Source organism: Penicillium griseofulvum (assembly GCF_001561935.1).
Source record: "Penicillium griseofulvum strain PG3 chromosome Unknown contig_84, whole genome shotgun sequence".
NCBI classification, from domain to species: domain Eukaryota; kingdom Fungi; phylum Ascomycota; class Eurotiomycetes; order Eurotiales; family Aspergillaceae; genus Penicillium; species Penicillium griseofulvum.
This window is the reverse complement of record NW_024467475.1, coordinates 881,874-902,436: the sequence shown is the minus strand read 5'-3', so window position 1 is coordinate 902,436 and position 20,563 is coordinate 881,874. Positions and strand designations below refer to the sequence as shown.

General features: G+C 48.4%; 6 protein-coding genes across 6 annotated transcripts; 1 reads left to right on the top strand and 5 right to left on the bottom strand.

The window, feature by feature from the left end:
• Positions 1 to 1,049: 1,049 nt before the first annotated feature.
• Positions 1,050 to 4,116, bottom strand: PGRI_048840 (Dynamin; the record flags this gene model as incomplete). The annotated part of the gene is made up of 4 exons (XM_040792597.1): positions 1,050 to 1,172; positions 1,222 to 1,312; positions 1,449 to 2,155; positions 2,221 to 4,116. 4 exons carry the CDS (start codon positions 4,114 to 4,116, stop codon positions 1,050 to 1,052), a joined length of 2,817 nt encoding a protein of 938 aa, XP_040644564.1.
• Positions 4,117 to 6,289: 2,173 nt separating this feature from the next.
• PGRI_048830 (uncharacterized protein) lies at positions 6,290 to 6,778 on the bottom strand (the record flags this gene model as incomplete). Its single annotated transcript, XM_040792596.1, has 1 exon — positions 6,290 to 6,778. One exon carries the CDS (start codon positions 6,776 to 6,778, stop codon positions 6,290 to 6,292), a length of 489 nt encoding a protein of 162 aa, XP_040644563.1.
• Positions 6,779 to 7,316: 538 nt separating this feature from the next.
• On the bottom strand, positions 7,317 to 9,893 carry PGRI_048820 (uncharacterized protein; the record flags this gene model as incomplete). The annotated part of the gene is made up of 3 exons (XM_040792595.1): positions 7,317 to 8,135; positions 8,191 to 9,767; positions 9,875 to 9,893. The coding sequence occupies 3 exons, from the start codon at positions 9,891 to 9,893 to the stop codon at positions 7,317 to 7,319; spliced, it is 2,415 nt and encodes an 804-aa protein (XP_040644562.1).
• Positions 9,894 to 10,457: 564 nt separating this feature from the next.
• On the bottom strand, positions 10,458 to 11,687 carry trm10 (tRNA (guanine(9)-N(1))-methyltransferase; the record flags this gene model as incomplete). The annotated part of the gene is made up of 1 exon (XM_040792594.1): positions 10,458 to 11,687. One exon carries the CDS (start codon positions 11,685 to 11,687, stop codon positions 10,458 to 10,460), a length of 1,230 nt encoding a protein of 409 aa, XP_040644561.1.
• A 94-nt stretch (positions 11,688 to 11,781) lies between these two features.
• On the top strand, positions 11,782 to 12,565 carry PGRI_048800 (putative NADH-ubiquinone oxidoreductase subunit GRIM-19; the record flags this gene model as incomplete). The annotated part of the gene is made up of 5 exons (XM_040792593.1): positions 11,782 to 11,786; positions 11,834 to 11,957; positions 12,051 to 12,157; positions 12,290 to 12,442; positions 12,517 to 12,565. 5 exons carry the CDS (start codon positions 11,782 to 11,784, stop codon positions 12,563 to 12,565), a joined length of 438 nt encoding a protein of 145 aa, XP_040644560.1.
• Positions 12,566 to 13,180: 615 nt separating this feature from the next.
• On the bottom strand, positions 13,181 to 20,559 carry PGRI_048790 (karyopherin MSN5; the record flags this gene model as incomplete). The annotated part of the gene is made up of 12 exons (XM_040792592.1): positions 13,181 to 14,534; positions 14,590 to 14,732; positions 14,790 to 15,048; positions 15,109 to 15,212; positions 15,269 to 15,493; positions 15,545 to 15,616; positions 15,667 to 15,791; positions 15,846 to 17,657; positions 18,152 to 18,761; positions 18,810 to 19,128; positions 19,182 to 20,113; positions 20,176 to 20,559. The coding sequence occupies 12 exons, from the start codon at positions 20,557 to 20,559 to the stop codon at positions 13,181 to 13,183; spliced, it is 6,339 nt and encodes a 2,112-aa protein (XP_040644559.1).
• Between the last annotated feature and the right edge of the window lie 4 nt (positions 20,560 to 20,563).

Here is a 20,563-nt window from a genome sequence, read left to right as displayed (position 1 = left end):
TGGAGAGGTACAGCTGAATCTTCGCGCGTGACACTCTTGGTTCGCTGCATCAGAGTGACTACCAAGCTTTCCAATTGCTGTATCCTAGCCTGCATATTTGACGATGAGCGAGCTAGCCTCGATGGTTGCATCGGATCTGGAGGGTAAGCGCACGACTTGTCTAGCCCGCGTTTCGAGCATGTGCCACAAGGATATTCGCGATTGCATTTCAGCCTAGTCTTATTAGCTGGAAGGACAGCGTATGCGAGAGAATTGGCGCTTTGCACACATACTTCCGACGTCTACATAAATTGCAAGAGAGCTGAGGTTTCGCGCGACGTCGACTCGCAGAAGGGTCCTTGATGGCTTCGGGACTTGGCTGATCTGTCATTCTCTAGAATAGGTGGGGGGCAAGGTCGCGTGGGGAGCAGAAAATTTCAAAGGTATGATGATCAAGCACCAGCTTCCCAGGTTAAAAACTGAATCTGAATAGACACAGTAGAAGATTAATAGTAGGAGAAAGTTGACATAGTAAGGTACTATTGATACATGTGGTCCACTTATCCCCGATGCTCCGATCGTCCGATGCTCCGACCCTAATCCTTTTTTGTTAAAACTAAGCCCCTTTCGGAGTGTATTTATAGCGCTATAGATCCGATCTTATACAAAGCTTCCCTCTATCGACTATGTACAACATAGTTCGTAGCCTACTTATACTCCGCCGTTTACTCAAACAAATTTCATTACTACATACATGCTAGTTTTTTTTTTTTTTTTTTTTTTTTCTTTTTTCCAAGACAATCCCCAGATTGAAGCAACTTGGTGTTGCGTCCAATCTGTAGACTCTCGACGTTCCCTCCCTCCCTCCCTCCCTCCCTCCCTCCATCTCCTTATTTTGATTTTTTTTTTTTTTTTTCATTTTCCATTGTGTTGACTCTCAGCATTCCTCAAGGCAGTCTTTAGAATCTCTAAATTGAAGCAACATGGTGTTGTCTCCAACCTAGAGATTCCCAACGTCCCCCCTTTTTTTCGGATTTTCTTTCATTTTTCTTTCTGTTGACTTTCAGTACTCAAAGCAAATCCGAGGCCCTTTTCATTCCCCTGCGAGCGGCCGCCTTCATCTCTTCCAGCCTAGGGTCCAACGGGTATTTGCTTGTAATCGTGCCGAACTGATAGTCGGCCAATCGCAGCTCCTATATCACAGTCAGTGGCCATTCGCATTGTTGGATATGAGCTTCTTACCTCCTGCGAGAAACGCTTCCAGTCATTGTGCAAGCATACCGAATAGTATCGATTGACACACTTGCCATCAAACTCCTCCAGATACCAACTCCTATCGAGTAATCAGACCGTTTAGTCGGTTTCACATAGAAAGTAGCCAGAACAAGACCCGCCGAACAGCAAGGGGACCAAAGGCTGAAAGCTGGGGAAGGGCCATGTAAGAGACAGGGAAACCACTGAATACTCACGGATCATAACCACGGGTGGTTGGTGCAGGTCCTACAGCAGGCCGGCCAGGGGGGCAGAAGAAAGTGCTAGGGTCAAAGGTTGAAGCGGGAGGAACCAGATGTCTGAAGGATGTATGCGCCTCGGAATCGTGAGAATTCGGCTCAGGGTTCGGATTTGTGGAAGGTGCAGATGGAGCAGGAACTGTTCTAGCAGGGACCGTTGCGGTATCGGCACCGGAACCGAATGGACCACTTGGGCAAAGGGGGGCTGAATCGTATCCGCCAGGTGCTGAGCTGTAGGGCCACACAATTCGATACCCGGGCATGCCATTTGGGCCTTGAATGCTATCGTCAGTGACTATTTCGCCAAACAGAGGAAAAGGTGCTCCAGTACATATAATCCCTAGTGGCGACAGGTACGGCGGAAGACCCAAACGTGCGTAAGGGCCTGATACAGGTGCCTTGATTATTCCACCGGGTGGTTTTTCTTTCTTCGCAACATAGAATTTCTTCAATTCTCGCAGCCCGATTTGCAACTTCTCCAGTGCAGAAGTCAGATAGTCTCGGGATTTCTGTACACCGTCGTGCACACCTGCGAATAGATCCTCGATTTGCTTGTCTTCCATGTTAGCAATTGTTTGGGTTGTCAAGACGGTCTCCAGAGGGTGGAGAAGGCAGTTTTCGATCCCAAGAGTTGCAATGTTATCCATGAAAGTCAAAAGCGCATTCTAGTTCTCGTTAGTATCATGGATATATCAAATCTTGTGGTCATTGATTGGCTATCGTAACTCACTTCGTAATATGCTTGAAACTGGTCAACGACATCCGAGGCCACGGCCTGAATGCTTGATGATTCCAACTTCTGAGTGACCGCTTTCAGCTCTTCCATATTGAAAGATTTGCCCGGAGCTGAAGGACGCATCTGTTGGAGATTGGCCAGCAGGCGATCATTCTTAGATTTCTGCATCTTGGTAACAATGCATCGATCAAGAGACGACGCACCGTCTCGAAGAACCCTTCGACTCAGAGGCAATGGGTGGCCTCGTTTGTTGTAAGCAGTCAACTCCTGTAGCTTTGCCAGAAGGCTCTCTTCCATTCTATCAAGCTGGGGGCAAATGATAGTCTGCATTATCACCACAGACATGCGTTCATCCGCAAGATGCTCCAGTAGACGCGTCACAAAGTCCAGAGCGCACTCCCATGATTTCATCAGATGGACTTGAGCCATTTCCTCCCAGGGCTGCGACTGGTCGCGGAACAGAGTGCCCGCCAGTAACTGATTGGCATTTGATGGGAGTTCAATTCCTCGGTCACGGCGCATTTGCTCACTGGCCTCAAGTTCGAACTCTGAGCGGCTCCTGTGAATCGGCTGTCTGATATCTGCATAAGGGTTGCGAGGGTTTGGGACCGAGGCTATCTGATTGACACCATGAATGAATTGACGGCACCCAGCAGCTTCCATAATATCTGCAAAATCCTCGTGCAGGTCACGAATGATAGAGCGGAGTCGTCGAGGGTCGAGGGGTTTGGATTTATCATCATCTCCATCCACCGATGTCGCAAAAAAGCCGTCAGTGTACATGCCATTCAACGCTTGTTCGGTTATGCGGTGGAAATCACTGCTCAGATGAAATAGAAATGCTTTCTGTTGGTTGATAGTCTCTCGAGGAGTACTAAGCTTGGCCAGTCTTGTCTGGTTTTTCGGAATGATTTTGTTGATTTCCGAAATTAGTCCAGGTAGGCTGCTTTGAATGTGATTCATAAAAAGATGGTTGAGTCGACGCCGCAGGTCACGAGTGCCTGTGTAATGCATTGCCAGAGTTTTCCAACCAGTTCGATCGAAGAACTCCTTCTCCTTTTCATCTAGCTCTTCTAGATCATCTCGTGTCTCGTATGATCGGGTGCACACCAAATGCAATCCCAGCGGCAGTTCAGATATTGCTTGTTTGATACCCTTACGCCATAGCGTTTCCTCGTCTGAGGATGTCTCGAGTTTATCGAGGTGAGTAACAATGCCCATGATCCGATTTCGTTCTTTGTCGTACTTGTCTGCGAAATGGAGTACTTTCTGAACACAAATGTCGATTTTTGCCGATATGACAGCAAGGATGACGCTGCGCGGATTCAGCATGTATTTTTCCATGCAAGGATGGCCAAGATTCTTTCCTCGGCTATCAAGGGTGTCTTCCGTAAAGTAGCACCCAGGCACATCGATAAGAGTGAGATCGGGTTGATCGGGGCTAGTAACCTCGACTTTGATGATATCGTCACTGAATCCATCCTCGGTGAAGGATCCAAGGAATTCTGCAGCTTCCTCAATGAGTGATGCCGACTGCTCGGCATTGGCATGGACAGTGGGCTCGAATGCCCTGAGTCGCTGGAGGTCGGTTTCGCTTTTTCTCGAAGGGCCAGGCTCAATGCTCACTTTGAAGCGGGCCGTTGGATGACGACGTGATATGATCTCGATAACGAACCCAGTGTAAAGGTCATTATTCACGGGAAAATCCACGCGACAAAGTGCCTCGATTATAGAGCGTTTGCCGTTAGATTTAGAGCCACAGACAATCATCTGTGGCAAGCTAACGAGCTCACCGATACCGAGGGTACGGAGTCTGTCGATCATATCAAGGAGGGGAACATGGTCTGCCTGTATAGGCAGGGTCCAGGAAAACCTGCCTGGATTAGGCATGGTGAGATTTAAAGGTAGTAGATAGGTAGTAAGGAATAAAGATAGAATGATCTTTCTGTTGAAGGTTGGATGGATAAGGAATATGGGAAGATGGCAGGATGGATAAAGAATATGGAAAGATGGGAAGAAGAAAAAGAAGAGAAGGGAAGAAGAAAGAGAACGCCTTTTATAATTTCACGTTGGAGTAAACAAACGGCCTCAGGCTACGTGATGTCCCTCAGGGTACGTGTCAGTCAACAAAGTCCAAAGGACTGTCGCGTACGTGTACTATCATGTGCTATTCTATCGCCATTTACATTCATAACATTCCCTATTCCCACAGCATCATCCACTACGCTTTTAGATTGAAGCTGTTAATCGTCTGGCAATATCCGTAAAGAGGTAACTAACTACACAAGTTGTAAGGGGAATGTTGACCAAGAGATAACATGGCTATAATAATAGTATGACCTAGTAAGAACAAGCAAAAAGACACTTGTTAGTGACATTTCTCACATTGTATCCAGCAATTACAAGAATCTCTGGACATTAGAAGACGCAGACTATATTGGAGGATATGCTAACTTGTATGGTTATGAGAACTACTATGCTTGTTTGTCCCATCAGACCTCTGTTTGCTTTGCCTTCCTTTGTCTGTGTCTATAAAGATTTATGATACTCCGTAATCAAAGATGGGTAATTTCTTCTTCATATAACCTCTACTTTTATATAGACAATCTCCTTTTCCTTCTCGTCCATAAAGCAGCTGGTGACTAGAACCGCAAGATTAACGATACTTTCACCTGCAACTCATATATGGGGTCCCGAGCCGAGTGTCTCCGCCGTCTGCTGAGCCTACGCTGGGCTCTCTGCCGGCTCTGTTGATATCTACGCCCCACAGTCTCTGTCTCCCCTTTCGACGTGCACTTCCAAAAATATAAGTGCACCTGCAACAATCGCCCACGTAGTTGAAGAGACTCCCCTCCCCCTCGTGAACTCTCCTTCCTTATCTCTCAGTTCGCGCACTCATGGAATTCCTGACAAAGACCCAAAAGGAGAATCCCCGGGCGAAGAAGTCCCATGCCCGCTGGGTAAGGGAACCATTAACCCTAGAGTTGACTGAGAATTACTGACATCTATAATAGGCTGTCGAAGAAGCAGTTCCAGCACCCTTGTGCTGTCCCTACACTCTCAAACATGTATCGACTCGCCTGCTTCATCTTGCTGAAAAGCCCATGCTAACCTGCCGGTCTTAGTTAGGATGGCTTCCCCGTTTAAGAACCCCGCTCTCCTAGCGTACGAAGAGCATTCTGGAGTCGCTGACACCCCGCCAGTGATGACGAAGGAAGTGCTACTCGTCCTGCTTTCTCAATCCAGTTTGTCAATGTCGATACAACCGAGCCCGACCTCGACCGTTTCTCCCTCGGCCTGGATGAGAGATTTAACCCCTCCTCGAGGGTTTCCCGTCTGGTCTTTGCCAGCGCCTTGCGGCCGCTTTCTCCGCTGGAGACACGCAGGCGCTTCTCTAGTGACGTGCACTCCTATCAAGATCCACCGTTTTATACATATCCACATCTGGGCTTGGTTCAATGTCTCTGGCAGCTCAAAGACCAGCTTTGGTTGGTTGAGTTGCCGGCCAATATGCAAGAATGGTGCCAAATACGTGGGATGCGATTGAGCCAGTATTTGCAAGCTTTGACTATGTGGTCATGAAGTTTCACTGTACAAGACCTACGTGCTAATTATCTCTAGGGAATTGGCATGGGCATTGCTGTCTGTGTATGGGGCTTGCGCAAATACAGTCAGTTGGATCGCGACCTACTGCATACCATATCCAACAGTTGTTAACTGCCAGGTCTTTCAATTAAAAGAGTGCATTAGAATACAGGATTCCATCGGGAAAGGACGAAGATGAGACTATGGATCCAAGAATTTATGAACCTGACAACCGACAAGCATGTACATCATTCTCTTTCTATATTGTACCAATAATCATTCACAGCAGCTTTTACGCACTCGACGAATATTGGCTTCAAACGTTGTGCTCTATCCTTTGTAAAGTTGGTCTCTACAGTAGTTTAGTATGGCGGTACTAGTGCGTTATGAAGACTTTCAGTTTGCTTGCATTAATCCTGTGGAGACTCCCGGGTACAATGCTCGAAGATAAGTACAATATATATAGCTCCTAACAGGTCTAGGTACTTGCTGCCCTCTCCAGCAACCCCTTATCAAAGTAACATTTCACCTGCCAGATTTTTAGGCCATCCGTACCGGCTTCCTCTGATTTGGCAATTTCATAAACAAAGGCTTGGGGTAGAGGTACTACTCCCTTTCCATGTTTGAGATGTAACTTGTTCGTAGTCTCCACAATCACGGTATGCTTTCCAGAAGTTTCATCACTCAAAACAGAGATTGAGATTAGGTTATGGGCACAACGCTCGAATTGTCCGTAGAGATCGATGTAGTAGTCCCAAATCTCTTTCGCCCCGTAGATGATAGACTGATCAGTGTTCACTAAGGTTGCGTTGGAGGCGTAGTATTTGGTCGGGGAAGTGGTAGTTTTGGCGATGCTGAAGTCCACCGCATATTTAGTGTACCATGAGAGAATTGGGTTGGTTGAGACTATTGGGGGTGGGTTGGCGAGATTTAAAGGCCCTCTGACCACAGTGGTAGTGATGTTCATGGCCAAGAGCGTGAGGAATCGAAAATAATGATTACCGTGACGTTGAAGACTAGAACAAAGCGGCATAGTTCTAACAGCTGGTTATATACATGACTTGTTATAAACCTCGGTACAATCCCGAGGATCCCGAGCTCGGGATTGAAAACTCGGGAATCTCGGCCCGGGGGGCTATGCCATCTGGGCAACCTCGAAATCATGTATAACCTTTGAATTGTTGGATATTTCATTCGTGGATTGTCTGAACTAGCTAACTAACTACTTTGAAAAATGAATCTCGTGTAACGAGTGCCACCTTTTAGCTCCAAATTAATATCGCCCAAGAAACGCGATCACAAATAACGGGAGAAACAAAGTAATGAATGTGAGAAGACCCCAATACAGAGATCTCCAAGCGGCGTCGGAAGAGCAAAGACTCCGCAAAGAAAGTAACAACATTGGAAGAAATGGAAAAGCACAAAACATTAGGGGGTATGGGTAATGGTACAAAAATAGAGGAAAATTGAGGGGCCGATGACAGTAGGGGGAAGTAACGCGAAGACTAGTAAGGCGAGTTAACAATGTCATCCCTGTTAAGACGACTGCTCCATCCGCTACGCGCACGGCTCGGTGTGGAAGGTCCAGCGATGCTCTCGCGTGTGGGCTTCTGGAAGGTACGCTTGGCGACCATATTGACCTCGTTTGGCAGAGCAACGATGACATTCTTATCAGAGCCGAACCGGAAGTTATCAGCCATAACATTCTCACCGTACCGCTTGATGGTGTACGGGTCCTTGCGATTGGCAATAACCTTCTTCATACTCCATGTGATGATGAAGGGACCGGTAGCGGTGACAATACTAGTTTCAGTTGAATCGACACCAGTGTTGAAGCGTGCCGTGGTGAATGAGAGGGGCTGTTTGGTCTCGTGCTGGAACTGGGCAACGTGTGCGGGCTGCAAGCCAAGACGGCGGGGCTGGGGCTTTGAGTCCTTCGCGAAAGCACGCTCGAACCCGAGCTTACCCTCATTCTTGCCTTCCTTCTGCAGTGAATCGATCAAGAGAAGGTATGTACGGCAAGTTGCCAGCACCCAGCGTCCATCTGCAGACACATCAAGACCGATGATCGGCTCACCGAGGGCCGGGATATGAGTCTTTGCATTGATGCCCAGACGGTCGAACATGCGGATGTCACCCTTGTTAGACGCGACAGCAAGGTATCCCTTTTCAGTAGTAGCCATAGCCGAAAAGTCATTCTTGCTGGCGTACTGCTTCAGATCAGAATCGACAAGCTTGTTGCCGGAAAGACGAGGATCGACGCGGAAAAGGGCGTTCTTGGAGACACCAACGAATGGCTGTGCCGCGGTCATTTGTGCGAATTTCTGCGAATTTTGTTAGTTTATCCAGAGAGAGATTTTCAACCGCGAGGTAACTTACATTTTCGGGAGCAAATGTCTCCACGGCGATATCGTCATGGACCTTCCATTCGTCGACGATTTTACCGTACTCCAGATCCATCTTGTACAGCGAGTTGGGATCATCTGCATTCTGAAGAATCATATTCTGATCCTCAGCATGGAGCATGACCTTCTTGGGGCTGAAAAGGTTGCCCTTAGGAGTCTCGACCTTTGAAATGGTTGTAGAGAATTCAAGGTTGTTGTTAGCGGTGTGCTTAAAGACACCGATCTTGGACCCGCGCACAACGAATGATCGATCATGCTTATAGCCAACTGCCAATTGCGAGTTGACGTTTCCATCTGCATCACGCGTGACAACATCTTCTTCCTCTTCATCGCTGTCGTAGTGTTCACTACGCTGAGCATCGTCCTGGTCGCCGTCATACTCCTCTTCAGCCTCTTGTTCTTCTTCCTCGGCTTCTTCCTCTTCCTTGGCGTCCGCATCTTCCATGGTAAGATCCTGGAAGGCGTCAAGGACATAGTCTCGGTCGTTCTCCTTGACCTTAGTCCACTTCAGCTCGTTGAGCTGTTCCCATAGTGCCTGCATCAGACCCTCCTGGAACCGTTCTTCCGAGGCTTGGTCCTTGAAGCGCAGAAGCCATGAGTAGGCGGAACCATCTTCACCGTAGTGATTGAAGATAAAGGAAAGATATTCGAAGTTAAAGACAGGGTTGATATCGGCGACGACAGCTTGTCCTAACCACTCCTTATCCTTACCGGCAATCTGGAGCCAGTACTGCCAAGTACCAACCTCTGAGACGGATGCAACGACGTCCGACTCCTGGAGCACAAAGGTTCCAGTGGAAAAGTCGAACAAATGCAGCTCGGCATTTTCCTTGCAGAGAATCTCCTTGGCTTCAGGATGGGCGGCAGACGGTGGAGCAGTAGTCGGTTGCTCCTCAAGAGTGGCAGTCTTGAGTTGTCCTTTGGACTGAGCGTATTCCACGTCTCGTGCCATGGCTGCAGCTGAATCTTCTGCCGACACGGAATTTCCGCGTGACTTCGTGGTCGGCGAAGAGACTGGACTCGCAGGTGGGAGGGGCTTCTCTTCGTTGTATGAGAACTCCTGCAACTCCGCCTCAGTAGCCTTCTGTGCGCTGCGGCGATGTTTGCGCTCGTACTGACACTGGAGGGCGGCAAGCTCGAAGGTGGCAACTTTATCCGATGGGACGGAAGGGTCGCAGATGAACTCAAAGAGATCGCCAGCGTCGCCGCTCAGGTCATCCCAAGCCAATATCTTTTCGCCTCCGTCGCGGAGTTCGGAGCGAAAGTGGAGGGTCTGGTCTAGGAGGAAAACCTTCTCGTCCTTATCTAGGCCGTCGCCCGCGCCTTGCTCGCCGTCGTCGTCTGCAAGTTCTTCCTCGCCCTCCTCGTAGGCTCGTTGAATGACAAGCTGGTACTGAAAGTCCTGACCAGTCCGTCGGATCGTTGCAGCGGCGTCCTTGAAGATAAGCTCAGAGTAACCTTTGGGCGACTGTGGGCGGACTAGGTAGAGCTCGCCTTGGGGGATTTCGATGATGGATTCTTTCGAAGCGTCACCAAACAAAAACTTGCTCACTAAAATTTAGAGTTGAGAGATCAGCTGACTGGTTCAGAACGGTAAAATAACAAAAATTGTCCTTGTATGGAGGGGTTTGGCGGGGCATGAAAAGCGCGTTCCTTACCGTTGCGGAGCATAAACATGGTTGCGAGGGGCAGCTGCCAAACAAAAATTCAAGAGGCGGTTAAAAGGGGAAGGGGGGGCAAGAAGAAGTGAAGAAAAAGTAATGTGGGAAAGAGCGGAAGAGATAGGCCCAGTAGCAAGGGCTCTTCTGCCTATATGAAGAGGATAGCGAGAAAAAGCGAAAGCAAGTCTTCAAAATGCAATAATCACAATGAAAGTCGCCTCCGTCATAGATTGTGGCTGTGGTGGCTGGTTAGCTTAGGTAATTGCGAGTTCGCCCTATGCCTAAATAGGCAAGTTTTTCTACATTCATATTGACTGTCTATCTTTCATCTTCGAGTCAGGGAGAACCAGGATAGACATAAGGGATGAGTGCGCTCAAATTTACTTAGGATTTACCTAGCTGAATAATAGGTAGTCAAGCATTGAAAATAGGTATAGCGGCGATCATGCAGATCAAAAGGCTCTGCAGCTGACAATCAATACAAGACTTGGAATTGATACAATCTTATGTTCACATCTCAATTGCTGATTGTCTCCCTTTTAGTGTAAGTATGTACAAGGTATTCGTTGTATAGCTCAAATCATTCCTTTTCTTCGTTGTCGTCCTCGCTTCCTTCCTCGAAAGCTGCAATCTCTTCCAGCTGCTTCATCTGGTCTGCTTCGACCTCTTCCTGGGTCCCATCTTCATCATCATTCACAGCTTCTGCCTCACCCCCATTCTGCTCTCCCTTCAAGGCGCCGCCTTTCCGAGTAGGAATAACCTTCATGAACGCCTTGCCCCAGTCACGAAGCTCTAACCATTGAAGCATGATCTCAATGACATGGTTGGTGGCCAATACCGGACGATGCGCCATTTGAATGTACTGCCCGATCGGCAATTTTGCAGTTTTGATGCCCTTTGCAACCGCCTGCTTGTAGCAAACTGCCTTGTATCGGTTCTTATCCACTAGCGCTCCAACAATATAAGTGCAGTAAGGCTTCAGCTCGGTCAAAGTATTCTCACTATCACTACTGAGATAGATGATTTCCCCGTCTTCAGGCTTCGCATCAGTCTGATCAGCGAACGGCCCGGCGAGTTGGCCTCCTCGGGGGGAGGTCATCTGTTCCTTGGCCAGCTCACCAGCACGCACAAAGTCTTCCTGCAAAAAGCGAACACGCTTCCAGTTCTTGTGGCACGCCAGCACGGTGTCGAATCGCTCTTTCAGTAGTTTGTCGAATGATGAGAACATCATGTGCGCGTTGTAGGGTGCGCGGCTGTTATCTGAGTATGACCGTGTGAGCTGGCCGGCCAGTGAGATGCGCTCTCTGTCGGACATCAGTTCGTCGTAACCGCAATCCATTACAAACGTGAGAGGTAACAGTGTTGACCGGGTGTGCTTGGCTTTGTTGCCTCGCCATAACACCCGTAGTTTATTGACAGCTTCCTCGCCACCTTTTTCCCTTGCCTCCAAAATCATAGCATGACGGCGCTCGCGCTTTTGTATGAGCTTGTCCTTCTTCTGGGCCTTTTGAAGCGCGCGCTTTTGCTGGTGAGCTTCTGCGCGGCGCAGTTTCTTCATTTGGTTTTTTGACATAACTGGTGCGGGTCCCTCGGTGCCATCTTGGGTCGTAGGTTCATCGGTAGGTTTTTTATCCTTGTGAACCGTAAATTCTGAGAGATCGAGAGGTTCGTTGCCAATCTGGGCGTTCGCAGGCTCCGGTTCGTTGCCGGCAACATTAACAGCTCCATTCATAGCAGGGCCGGTCACCTCGGGGGTGATATCTTCGTGATCCAGTTTGGCTAATTTCCGAGGTCGCTCTTGCTCTTCCATAGTTGTCTAGTGAAATTGGCAAGCAAAAAATAAAGGTGGGCTGTCGACTGTAGATCAAAAGTTCAAAAAGCGCCCGCCCGAAACTCATCAACCAATGACGTGCGCCGCAGCCCTCATTACTGAGCACACTTCACGTGACCCTCCAGACCCAACTTCTCCAATCGTCACAGCGGCTCCTCGCTATCCCTCCAAGCCCTTAACCCGCTCATTACCGTCACAATGCCTCAGGATATGCCCCCAACGGGGGGCTACGCTCAAGTCCAATACAAGGTAACCCATACAACCCAGTTTCCGGCCCCCCAATGGCCCTGCGCACCCATCACAGACATCCAAGCTAACGGTTTCGTTTCTTACTCTCTATAGCGGAACGTCCCTGCCCGTGGCTTCAAGCCCGTCTACTACATGATTGGCATGCATGTTATCATGGCCTACGGTTTCTACAAGTACTTCCACGGTGTCCGTGAGCAGCGGTACGTTTCATCATACAAGAGGCTCCTTTCCTGCCTCCGGTCGACCCGAGAGCACTGCAATTGGAACCCGACGGAAACCCGGTCTCTGGAGTACGAAGTGAACTCGATAGCTAATATGTGTTTGAATGATAGTGAGCTCGCCCGTGAGAAGATGTGGTCCCGTCTGCACCTCACTCCTCTCCTCCAGGCCGAGGAGGACCGCGACCAGGTCCGCCGGCACTACGCCGACAAGGCGCGCGAGAAGGAGCTTCTCGGTACCGATTCCAAGATCTACAACTCCAACCGGTATGTTCCATGCAAGCGCAGTTGGGATGCTGCATTATTTCTAAGATTGATGCTGATTTTGCTTGCCTGCACAGCTTTGTCCGCCCTACTTTCGCCTATACCCCCGCCAATCTCACTCAGTAGACAGTCTGACGATGTCACACTTATTTTGAGCGATATTGTACCTCATTTCCCTCTTTTTGACTCTGTATGATGCTGGTGTTTTGGGATGCTTGGTTGGGTGACCCCTTGCCTCCATGGTATACAGACTGAACTGGGCCTTTCTGATCGTTGTGGGAGAGCTAGAAGCATTATGGTGGCAGTTGGGGTGAACCGTCTCGAAGCTATTTCGAGGAAAACATTGTAGATATTACTTGCCTAGTGAAGGGTTTAGTTCAGTCTTTTGCAATATGTCTTATTTCTTTGCTCGTTCAAAATCTTCATCTCGTGGCAGAACCACAAATAAGCTGACAGTCGAGAAAGTAATATATTTGTGCATAATGAGGTATGGCCTTTTCTATGATATTATCTCTTGCAAAGTGCCGCTGCTCGCTAACGATGGGGTAGTTGTAGTTGATAAGCCGCAATGCAGATTCAGACAGAAAAATCCAGCAGGGCGAAATGTGGCACTGCACAAAAGGCAGTTGGTTTGCCAATGGTGTAAAGAATGGAGATGGACATCCATGGTATGTAAAATGAAGAATCAACAAGCCCACCGCAGCATATGTCAACTTTTCACAATACAAAATGATGCTTAGCCTATCCGAATAGATCAGCCACCCCACCAAGATCGGGACCATCATTAATATCGACACGGTGAGTCTGCTGCTGAGTCTCCATCTCATTGGTCATGTACCTCTCCTGCAATGCTGAACGGGCCTTCCGACGTTCCTCGCGCGAACCCAGCATCTTTCCCTGCTCGGCAACACTGATGCCGCGCAGTGGCTCAAGAAGCTCCAAGACCAATGCGCGCTGTGTCCTTGGCGAGGTAGTTTGATGAAGTGCAGACTCGGTCTGGGCCACTTTCTCTGCGCTGATTCCAGGCAAGCTCAGGAAAACAGCACGAGGTGTCTCGCTACAGAAGCCATAGAGACACCAAATTGATGCAATTAGCTGAGCGAGGTCCTTTTGCATATCGACAAAGTATGATTCATGTACGGACGAAATGCATGCTGTGAGGACATCAGTACATATGAACTCGCGGATGGTCGCGATCGTTTGTGTGTCCTGGGTATCGTTCGCGGGTACAAAGTCTTGTAAAATTGACCGAATGACGCGGGTGATAATGCTACCGCTACGCGTATCGCGCATACGAAGAGCGTGCGTGCAGAAGAGCATGATTGGCTCAAAGATCGCGGGGGAGGAGAGAACGAAATGGCGAATAGAGTCAGAGGTGTTCGGGGTCGGCTGAGGTGCACTGGGGTCCGATTCAGCCCCTTCTGGGTCTGGGGGGTCACGTTCCGTCAGTATGAGATGGTTTAGGTTTTTGTATAGCGGACGGGTCAGGGAGTTTTTACCGCCTCGTTGTGGATCGAATAGGCTCGCAACCATGATCACAGCAGAGTAAGTCAGCTGTCGAAGGACGCTTTCGGACTTCATCTCTGTGGTGAGATCGCCATCCGAAATTCCGTTTCTGCGCTGCTCGATGATTTCCCATTCTGTGGTGACTTTCCTATCAATGTTGGTGAAGAGAGTCGATAGCATGGGGGGCAAGAATTGGCTCCGGAATTGCACGGGGCAGTCATCAATTAGACATCGCGAGATGTTGAGAAGAACCGAGAACTGGTGAGAAGACAGATGTGGTGAGTCAACGAACAGGGCTTCGGATAGGGGACCTGGGAGTTCGGCAAATCCATAAAAGTGCTCTCGCATCCTGCTCATGCTGAACAGCATGGAGTAGCATGCTTCGCGGACAGCTCGGACTTTTCCTCGAACGGATGATGCAAACCCTTCCAGCGTAGACTTCGATGATGTGATTCTGGCGTAGAACTCATCGCGGCTGCCGATAGAAATACCAGCCTGCCAAAATCGATCCGTGAGGATACGTTCAACCACTGGTTGCATGCCTTCGACCATATTCCAATTGGCAGGATTGTGGAAGGCATGGGCGTGTCTTGAAATTGAAATTTAGCTTAGTGGCATAAACCCGGATTAGAACAGACAATTACCTAACAAGCTGCAGCAAAGTGGGAAGAATCACAGGGATCAGTTCATGCCACATCTCGCAGGCGGTCGCATAAGCTGGCGAAGACTTCTTGACTCGATCCGTGGAAACAGCCAACATAGTCTTGGTGCTACGCAATGGCAACAGCTAGAATTTATTGGGTGAGATTGGCACTAACACAGAAATGAGGGTTGGGTGACTTACCTGGAATTTCCTGGTCATCTCTTCTTGGACCAACCTTCCTTCGTTGTCCAAGACCACTTCGGACCAGTCCGCTAGTTTCTGTGCTTGTTTAGATTGCATGTATGCACCGACATTTTCCAATCCAAGCATACTGCAAAACCCGGGGAAAGTGGAGCTATTGAGACGAAATTGATCGTCTTGCCATGAGTCACGGATAGGCTGGAGGAAGGATGCGAGACGATTTTGGCGCAGATAAGGATCAACATTAATTGCGCGTTGCCTGCATCGAGTCAGTATGGGCGGGGTTTAGATAGACAACAGGAATGGGAAGAATGCTTACATGATAATGACCAAGATAGAAGTCAGTTCCATTTGCAACTTGTCATCGATGCGGTTAGCCAGCGTGATTTCTTTTATTTTTGGCTCAAGAAGATCATAGAAAGTCTGCAGAGGGCACAGTTAGAGAATAATAGACGATCAGTATGTGATAATTCACATACATAGAAGTAGTCCGCATAGCGCATAGCCAACCGACGAAGCTCAGAGCTTGTCAAAGCATGAAGCTCTTTGACAGCCTCGGAATACAACGGGTATTCAGACTGGTCTGGTAGACGGGACATGAGGATATGCTCCAGAACTTTGAGCGCAAATCCCGGATGATTATCCAAAGCCCTTGAAGATATGTCGACAGCCAATTTGATGACTCTCTGTTTCAGGACCGGATCCTATGGCAAAGATATTAGGGGAAAGTATTGGGCTTGTACAAAACGACATACCTCAAAAGATCTTTGCATCAGAGTCGTCGCCCAGTTTTCCACCGCATGTTCTAATTCCATGCGTTTACTCTCCTGCGACAGATCAGCAACCGATTATTCATTTTTCCGATCCATTATCTTACATCACGCTGGGGTGCTTTTCCATGAGCCGAAACCCACTTGTTGTAGCCCTTGATGACAGCCTCTACCACTGAAAATTGAGCATCCGCTCGCATGAGAGGAATCGAGGATTTCGTAAAAGTTTGCACTGTAGAATGAATGAGTCAACAAGTCCATAGTTTGCCATATTTTCGATACTCACTGCTAAATGGCTGAACGCCACTATACAAATTGTCGAGGTTGGTGTCCACCCGGGCCAGAATTTCACGCACCGCTTCTTGGGGCCGCTTGAGGGTAATGGTTTCGATGATCGAGGAACAGTAACGGCGATAATTGCCAACAAAGGCATGCCGCTCTGGAATGGTATCAATGTCCTCGACCAAAAACTGAACAGTGGGATCATCGGATTCGGTCGGGAGAGACTCCCAACGAAGAAGCCTCTGGGTGCAAATGTTCAAGAACTGAGGAGTTTGCTCCAGCACAAAGTCCAGGTTACTAATTTTTGAGTTTTGTAACAGCCTGGACCAAAGATGCAAGCAAGGTATGGAGACCGTCAAGCTCTGGTGCTGCATGATGTTGGCCATGAATTGCAGGAATGGCGGCAAATTCAAACGATCCCTTGTAGAGATTAAAAACTTGGCATCTTCCAAGCACCCTGCAATATATGAGACCATCTCAGAAAGCTTTTTGGAGATGAGATATTTGGGATCATCGACATCGTCTGGACCAACGATTGACCATTCATAAAGCCTTTGAAGAACAACAAGGTATTCTGACTCAAAGACCAGGCAGACTAGCTCTTGCGAGTCTTCGCTTCCAATAGTGTTTCTTCCGTAGAGCGCATGAAGTGCTTCAACTGCAGCGAGAAGCACCTGGTCATCTTGACAAGGCAACGCTCGGAAAATGCTGGGGACAACCTGGGAGGCAATAACACCCTTATAAACGGACCATGATAGAGCAGATCTCAAAGTTGCCAGGGCCTTGATGGCCGCATCGCGAGCCTGTTCCGAGCTAGAGATATTCTGGACGCAATTGTCGAGAAATTCGCAGATTCGAACGAGCCAGCCCTCTTGCCCACAGCGTGGAATAGTGGCGACATTTTTATCTCCGGTAATTTGCTCTACGATCCCTGCGGGGGTAAAGATCTCAATGAGCGAACGATTGAGCTCACCTCCTCGCAGTGATGAGGCAGTATCTTCTCGGAAAAAGACATCCTCAGAAAGGGTCTCCAGAACAGCGAGTACCAGCTCTTTGTGAACGAGAGATGCACCCCAGAACTGAAGCAAATTGGCATCCATATCCATCCAATCCAGCCCCCAGGTCTTCTTAGCGGCCTCGCTCCACAGCTGGGAGATCTTATTCCGAAAGTAGGCAGGGTCTTCGGGGCGGACGTTCTCGGCGAGTTGCAAAATCATCATGCGCAGGGTCTTGGCTTCGTCGGGATTCGTGAAGTTGTACTGGCGAAGAACGTGATCCAGGAGAGTAAGACCGAAGTACCGGACAACCGCCTCATGCTCCATACGAGAAGCCAAAAGGAAACCATTTCGCGCCGCGGCATCCGAATCTTTCAGGCTCTCTACAAACTGCGAAGCCTCCCTCCGGATCTCATTTGACGATGTAGGATTGTGAATGAGTTGCAAGGCACGGATGATATCGGCCATACCGCCCTCCGACAACTCCTCCGCAGCCATCTCGTTAACGCGTTGCAGAAGTATTGAATAAAAAATGTAAACTCTTGGTGTTGGTGTCACAGTAGTAGACCGCGTCTCATAGTCAGGAAGAGGGTGGGTAAGACTCGATGGCCGTTGAACTTGTCCTGTGTTTAGCAGTCGGACACCGCAACGGCCATCCGCACGCGCCACTCGCTCTTTCCGGGGGGAAGGTGGTTCGAGGTTGAGTAGACTTGAAGCTGTGAATTGGTACTTTTGCAATGCAGTGGGTTGGCGCAGGTTAAGATCACGAAAGGGAAGACTTGCAGAAGACAATTGGTGACTTGTCGGGCTGAGAATTTTCCCTGGAGATCAACACGGGCACACCGCTCACCCGTTGATGCTCCGCTCTTCTTTCACCTTTGGGGTGCCCTAGATAGAGGACTCGACGAAAGTATTTCAAGGTTTAGGATCAATTAAGTAACAATTGCTGTAACATTTCTTTGTTCTATGCTAATCTACATTATGTTTGGTGTCATCATAGCTGCCTAGGCCCCCGAGCTATGCCCCTCATCATTATCTTATCTCGCATACTTCCGGCTGTTGTATACTTCAACCTACAGGCATATCAATATATCATTTGATGTATACTTAAAAGTGACATTTCAAATGACTTAATCCATTTGATGTAAATTTTCTTTGTCTTTTGTTGTCTTTAAATTTTTATTTTAAGGATTTCAAGAATATAGTGGAAACAAGAGTAACAGAAAATATATAATGAAGCAATCGATCTCAAACTGGCAACCAGGGATTTCAACACCCAAAATATAACAGCAACTTCACATTATGGCACACTGACCCTTTTGGCATTGTTCAACATAGCCGCTACCTTCACCTCCAGGATTAGCAAACTCCCCAGGCTTGCGTTTGAGTCCCTCGATTTTGATATCCTGTTCTCCTTCGGCATGCCACCATCGGAGGTGCTGTACCTTGACACCCTGGATGTCTTTAACATCAATGTCCCACTTGCCACCGCTGACTGAAACAGCGATGGCACTCTCTGGGAAATGGAACTCCGGAAGATATATTTCGGTCGGGGCGTTCGCAGTAGTTGCTCCTTTGGCCGTCAATGATAGAGTAAACACGCAATTCTTGAGATCGAAAACGTGACTATCCAACTTTCCATTGACGTATGTTGGACTCGGGCGGAGGTATGCCTCTGCAGCACGATAGCCTTGCTGCTGTTTTAGAGATGGCTGGCAGTCACTGGAGATCGAAGGAGTTGACAGAGCACCTTTAAGATTACCAGGTCCAATATTTGATTCCTCTCCGGTACTCTGGCTCTCGGAGTAGGCCGGGGAACGGGAATCAAGAGATTGAGTGTTGGATCCTGCTGGAAGTTCTAGATCGTCGCGGGAATTAATAGACAGGTCCTCTCCATTCCATTGATCACCCCATTCGTGGTCGTTCTATGCAGTGTCAGTACCATTCTTGTTTTGAGGAGCAAATATACCTACTTGTGCGGCATATACCCAGAGGGTGAAGCCATTAGAAGTACTGCCCTCCAGTGCAAAATGATTGGCGTCCATAGCGCTGGTTTGGCTACTATAGTCGCCGGTCTTGTACGCATTTTTGTCGTCCATGTCATAGGGAATACCAATCTCCGTGAATACCACCGGATGATTACCCATGTAATTTCGGCTTTCATCACGGAGAAATTTAAGCTGGTCACGCAAACAGTTGCGAATAGCCGACTCGCCAATCTTGAGGGCAAAGGCAGGAGTGAGGTACTTGCCCCGGAGAACACCAATAACATCCACATTGTAGAGCCGATTCCTAGAGGAGTTAGTACTGCCACATATAATTGAGGAACTTTGACCAAATCTCACCAATGCTTTGTCAAAAGAGTTAACCCATCATAGAAATGAATCGCATGAACCATGTTAGTGTCATCATCAGCAGTGCCTTTGACATCTGGCGGTACCTCCATCACAGGTGGCTGGCAAAACATTATTGCGTCGGACCAGATTCCTCGAATGGCATTTTTGAATGCTCGGTAATGGTCCAAGAAATACGAGTTTGTAAATCTTTCATAATCGAGTGGCTCACCCGTCCGAGGATTCTTTGAGAAATAACCCTTTTGTAGAAGGGTGTCTGTAGACGGGTCCCAAACTCCATGTTGAGCCCATATACACTCTCCAAGTTTCCATTCAGGATCACGTTGCCAGCCATATTTGGTATCATCGTGGTCAGCTGGTAACCAGGCTATCTCGCCTGCTGGATCCACTAGGTTCATGCCAGTTTTGTAAGGTCCAAAGTTACCAAATGCCCATGTCGTCTGCTCGCAAGCCTTGCCTGAGCCGGTGAGTATTGCTTGGAATGCTGTCGGTGAAGTGCCAAGTTGAAGCTGTTGCTCAGGCGGAATTACCGAGATATCTTGCACACCGATAATACCACGGTTAGGCTCATTTATACTCTCCCAGCCAATGACAACTTCGCCATCAAGATCACCCGCTTCATGAATTCTCCGTGCCAAGTATGCACATGCATCGATAAAGTGCTTCTGGAGATAGTCTTGAATGTTCATACCGTCAATGACCGCCTTAGGAGCAAAGTCCCGCCCAGCCCAAAACAAGGTAAACATGGTTTGACAAACCAGTCTAGTATAATTCGTGCTCCAGATCATCTTGGGAAACTCCGCGGGGATGTCATATGTGTTCTGAACCAAGGCGGCTTCTGTCTTTTTGAAAGTTTTTGGGTTTAGTCCCGCTGCATACAATGTCCACATCGGCGCCCCAGATCCTCCTGAGAACCTAGACCACTAAGAGGCGGCGAGTTAGCATGAGGTTATATATTCTTTCACTAGTGTTCATCTGTACTCACCACATCCTGATGTGGGTCCATAAAGACCCAGAAGTTGTATTGTTTGGCTATCCGGAGAACTTCTATAGTGAATGCAACCCACTCATGGTCGTAAACTCCCGGTCCTGCATGCTCGATGGCCTCCCAGGTAAAGATGTATCTGATTGTGTTATAACCCCATTTCCGAAGGCGCTTGAAATGGTCATGGGCATCTTCTAGTGAAAAAGGCCGCCCAACAAATGAGACATTGTCCCCGTCAAAGAAATCCTCGGCGATGTATGAGGGGACGTCAGGTGTCTTTGGGTATTTTGCATCACCCGCAACGTTTATCCCCCTTAGTATGATCTCCCGGTTGTGAGGATCTCGAAAAGACTGTCCATCGACCTTTAGGCGTAGAGGGGCCATTGTT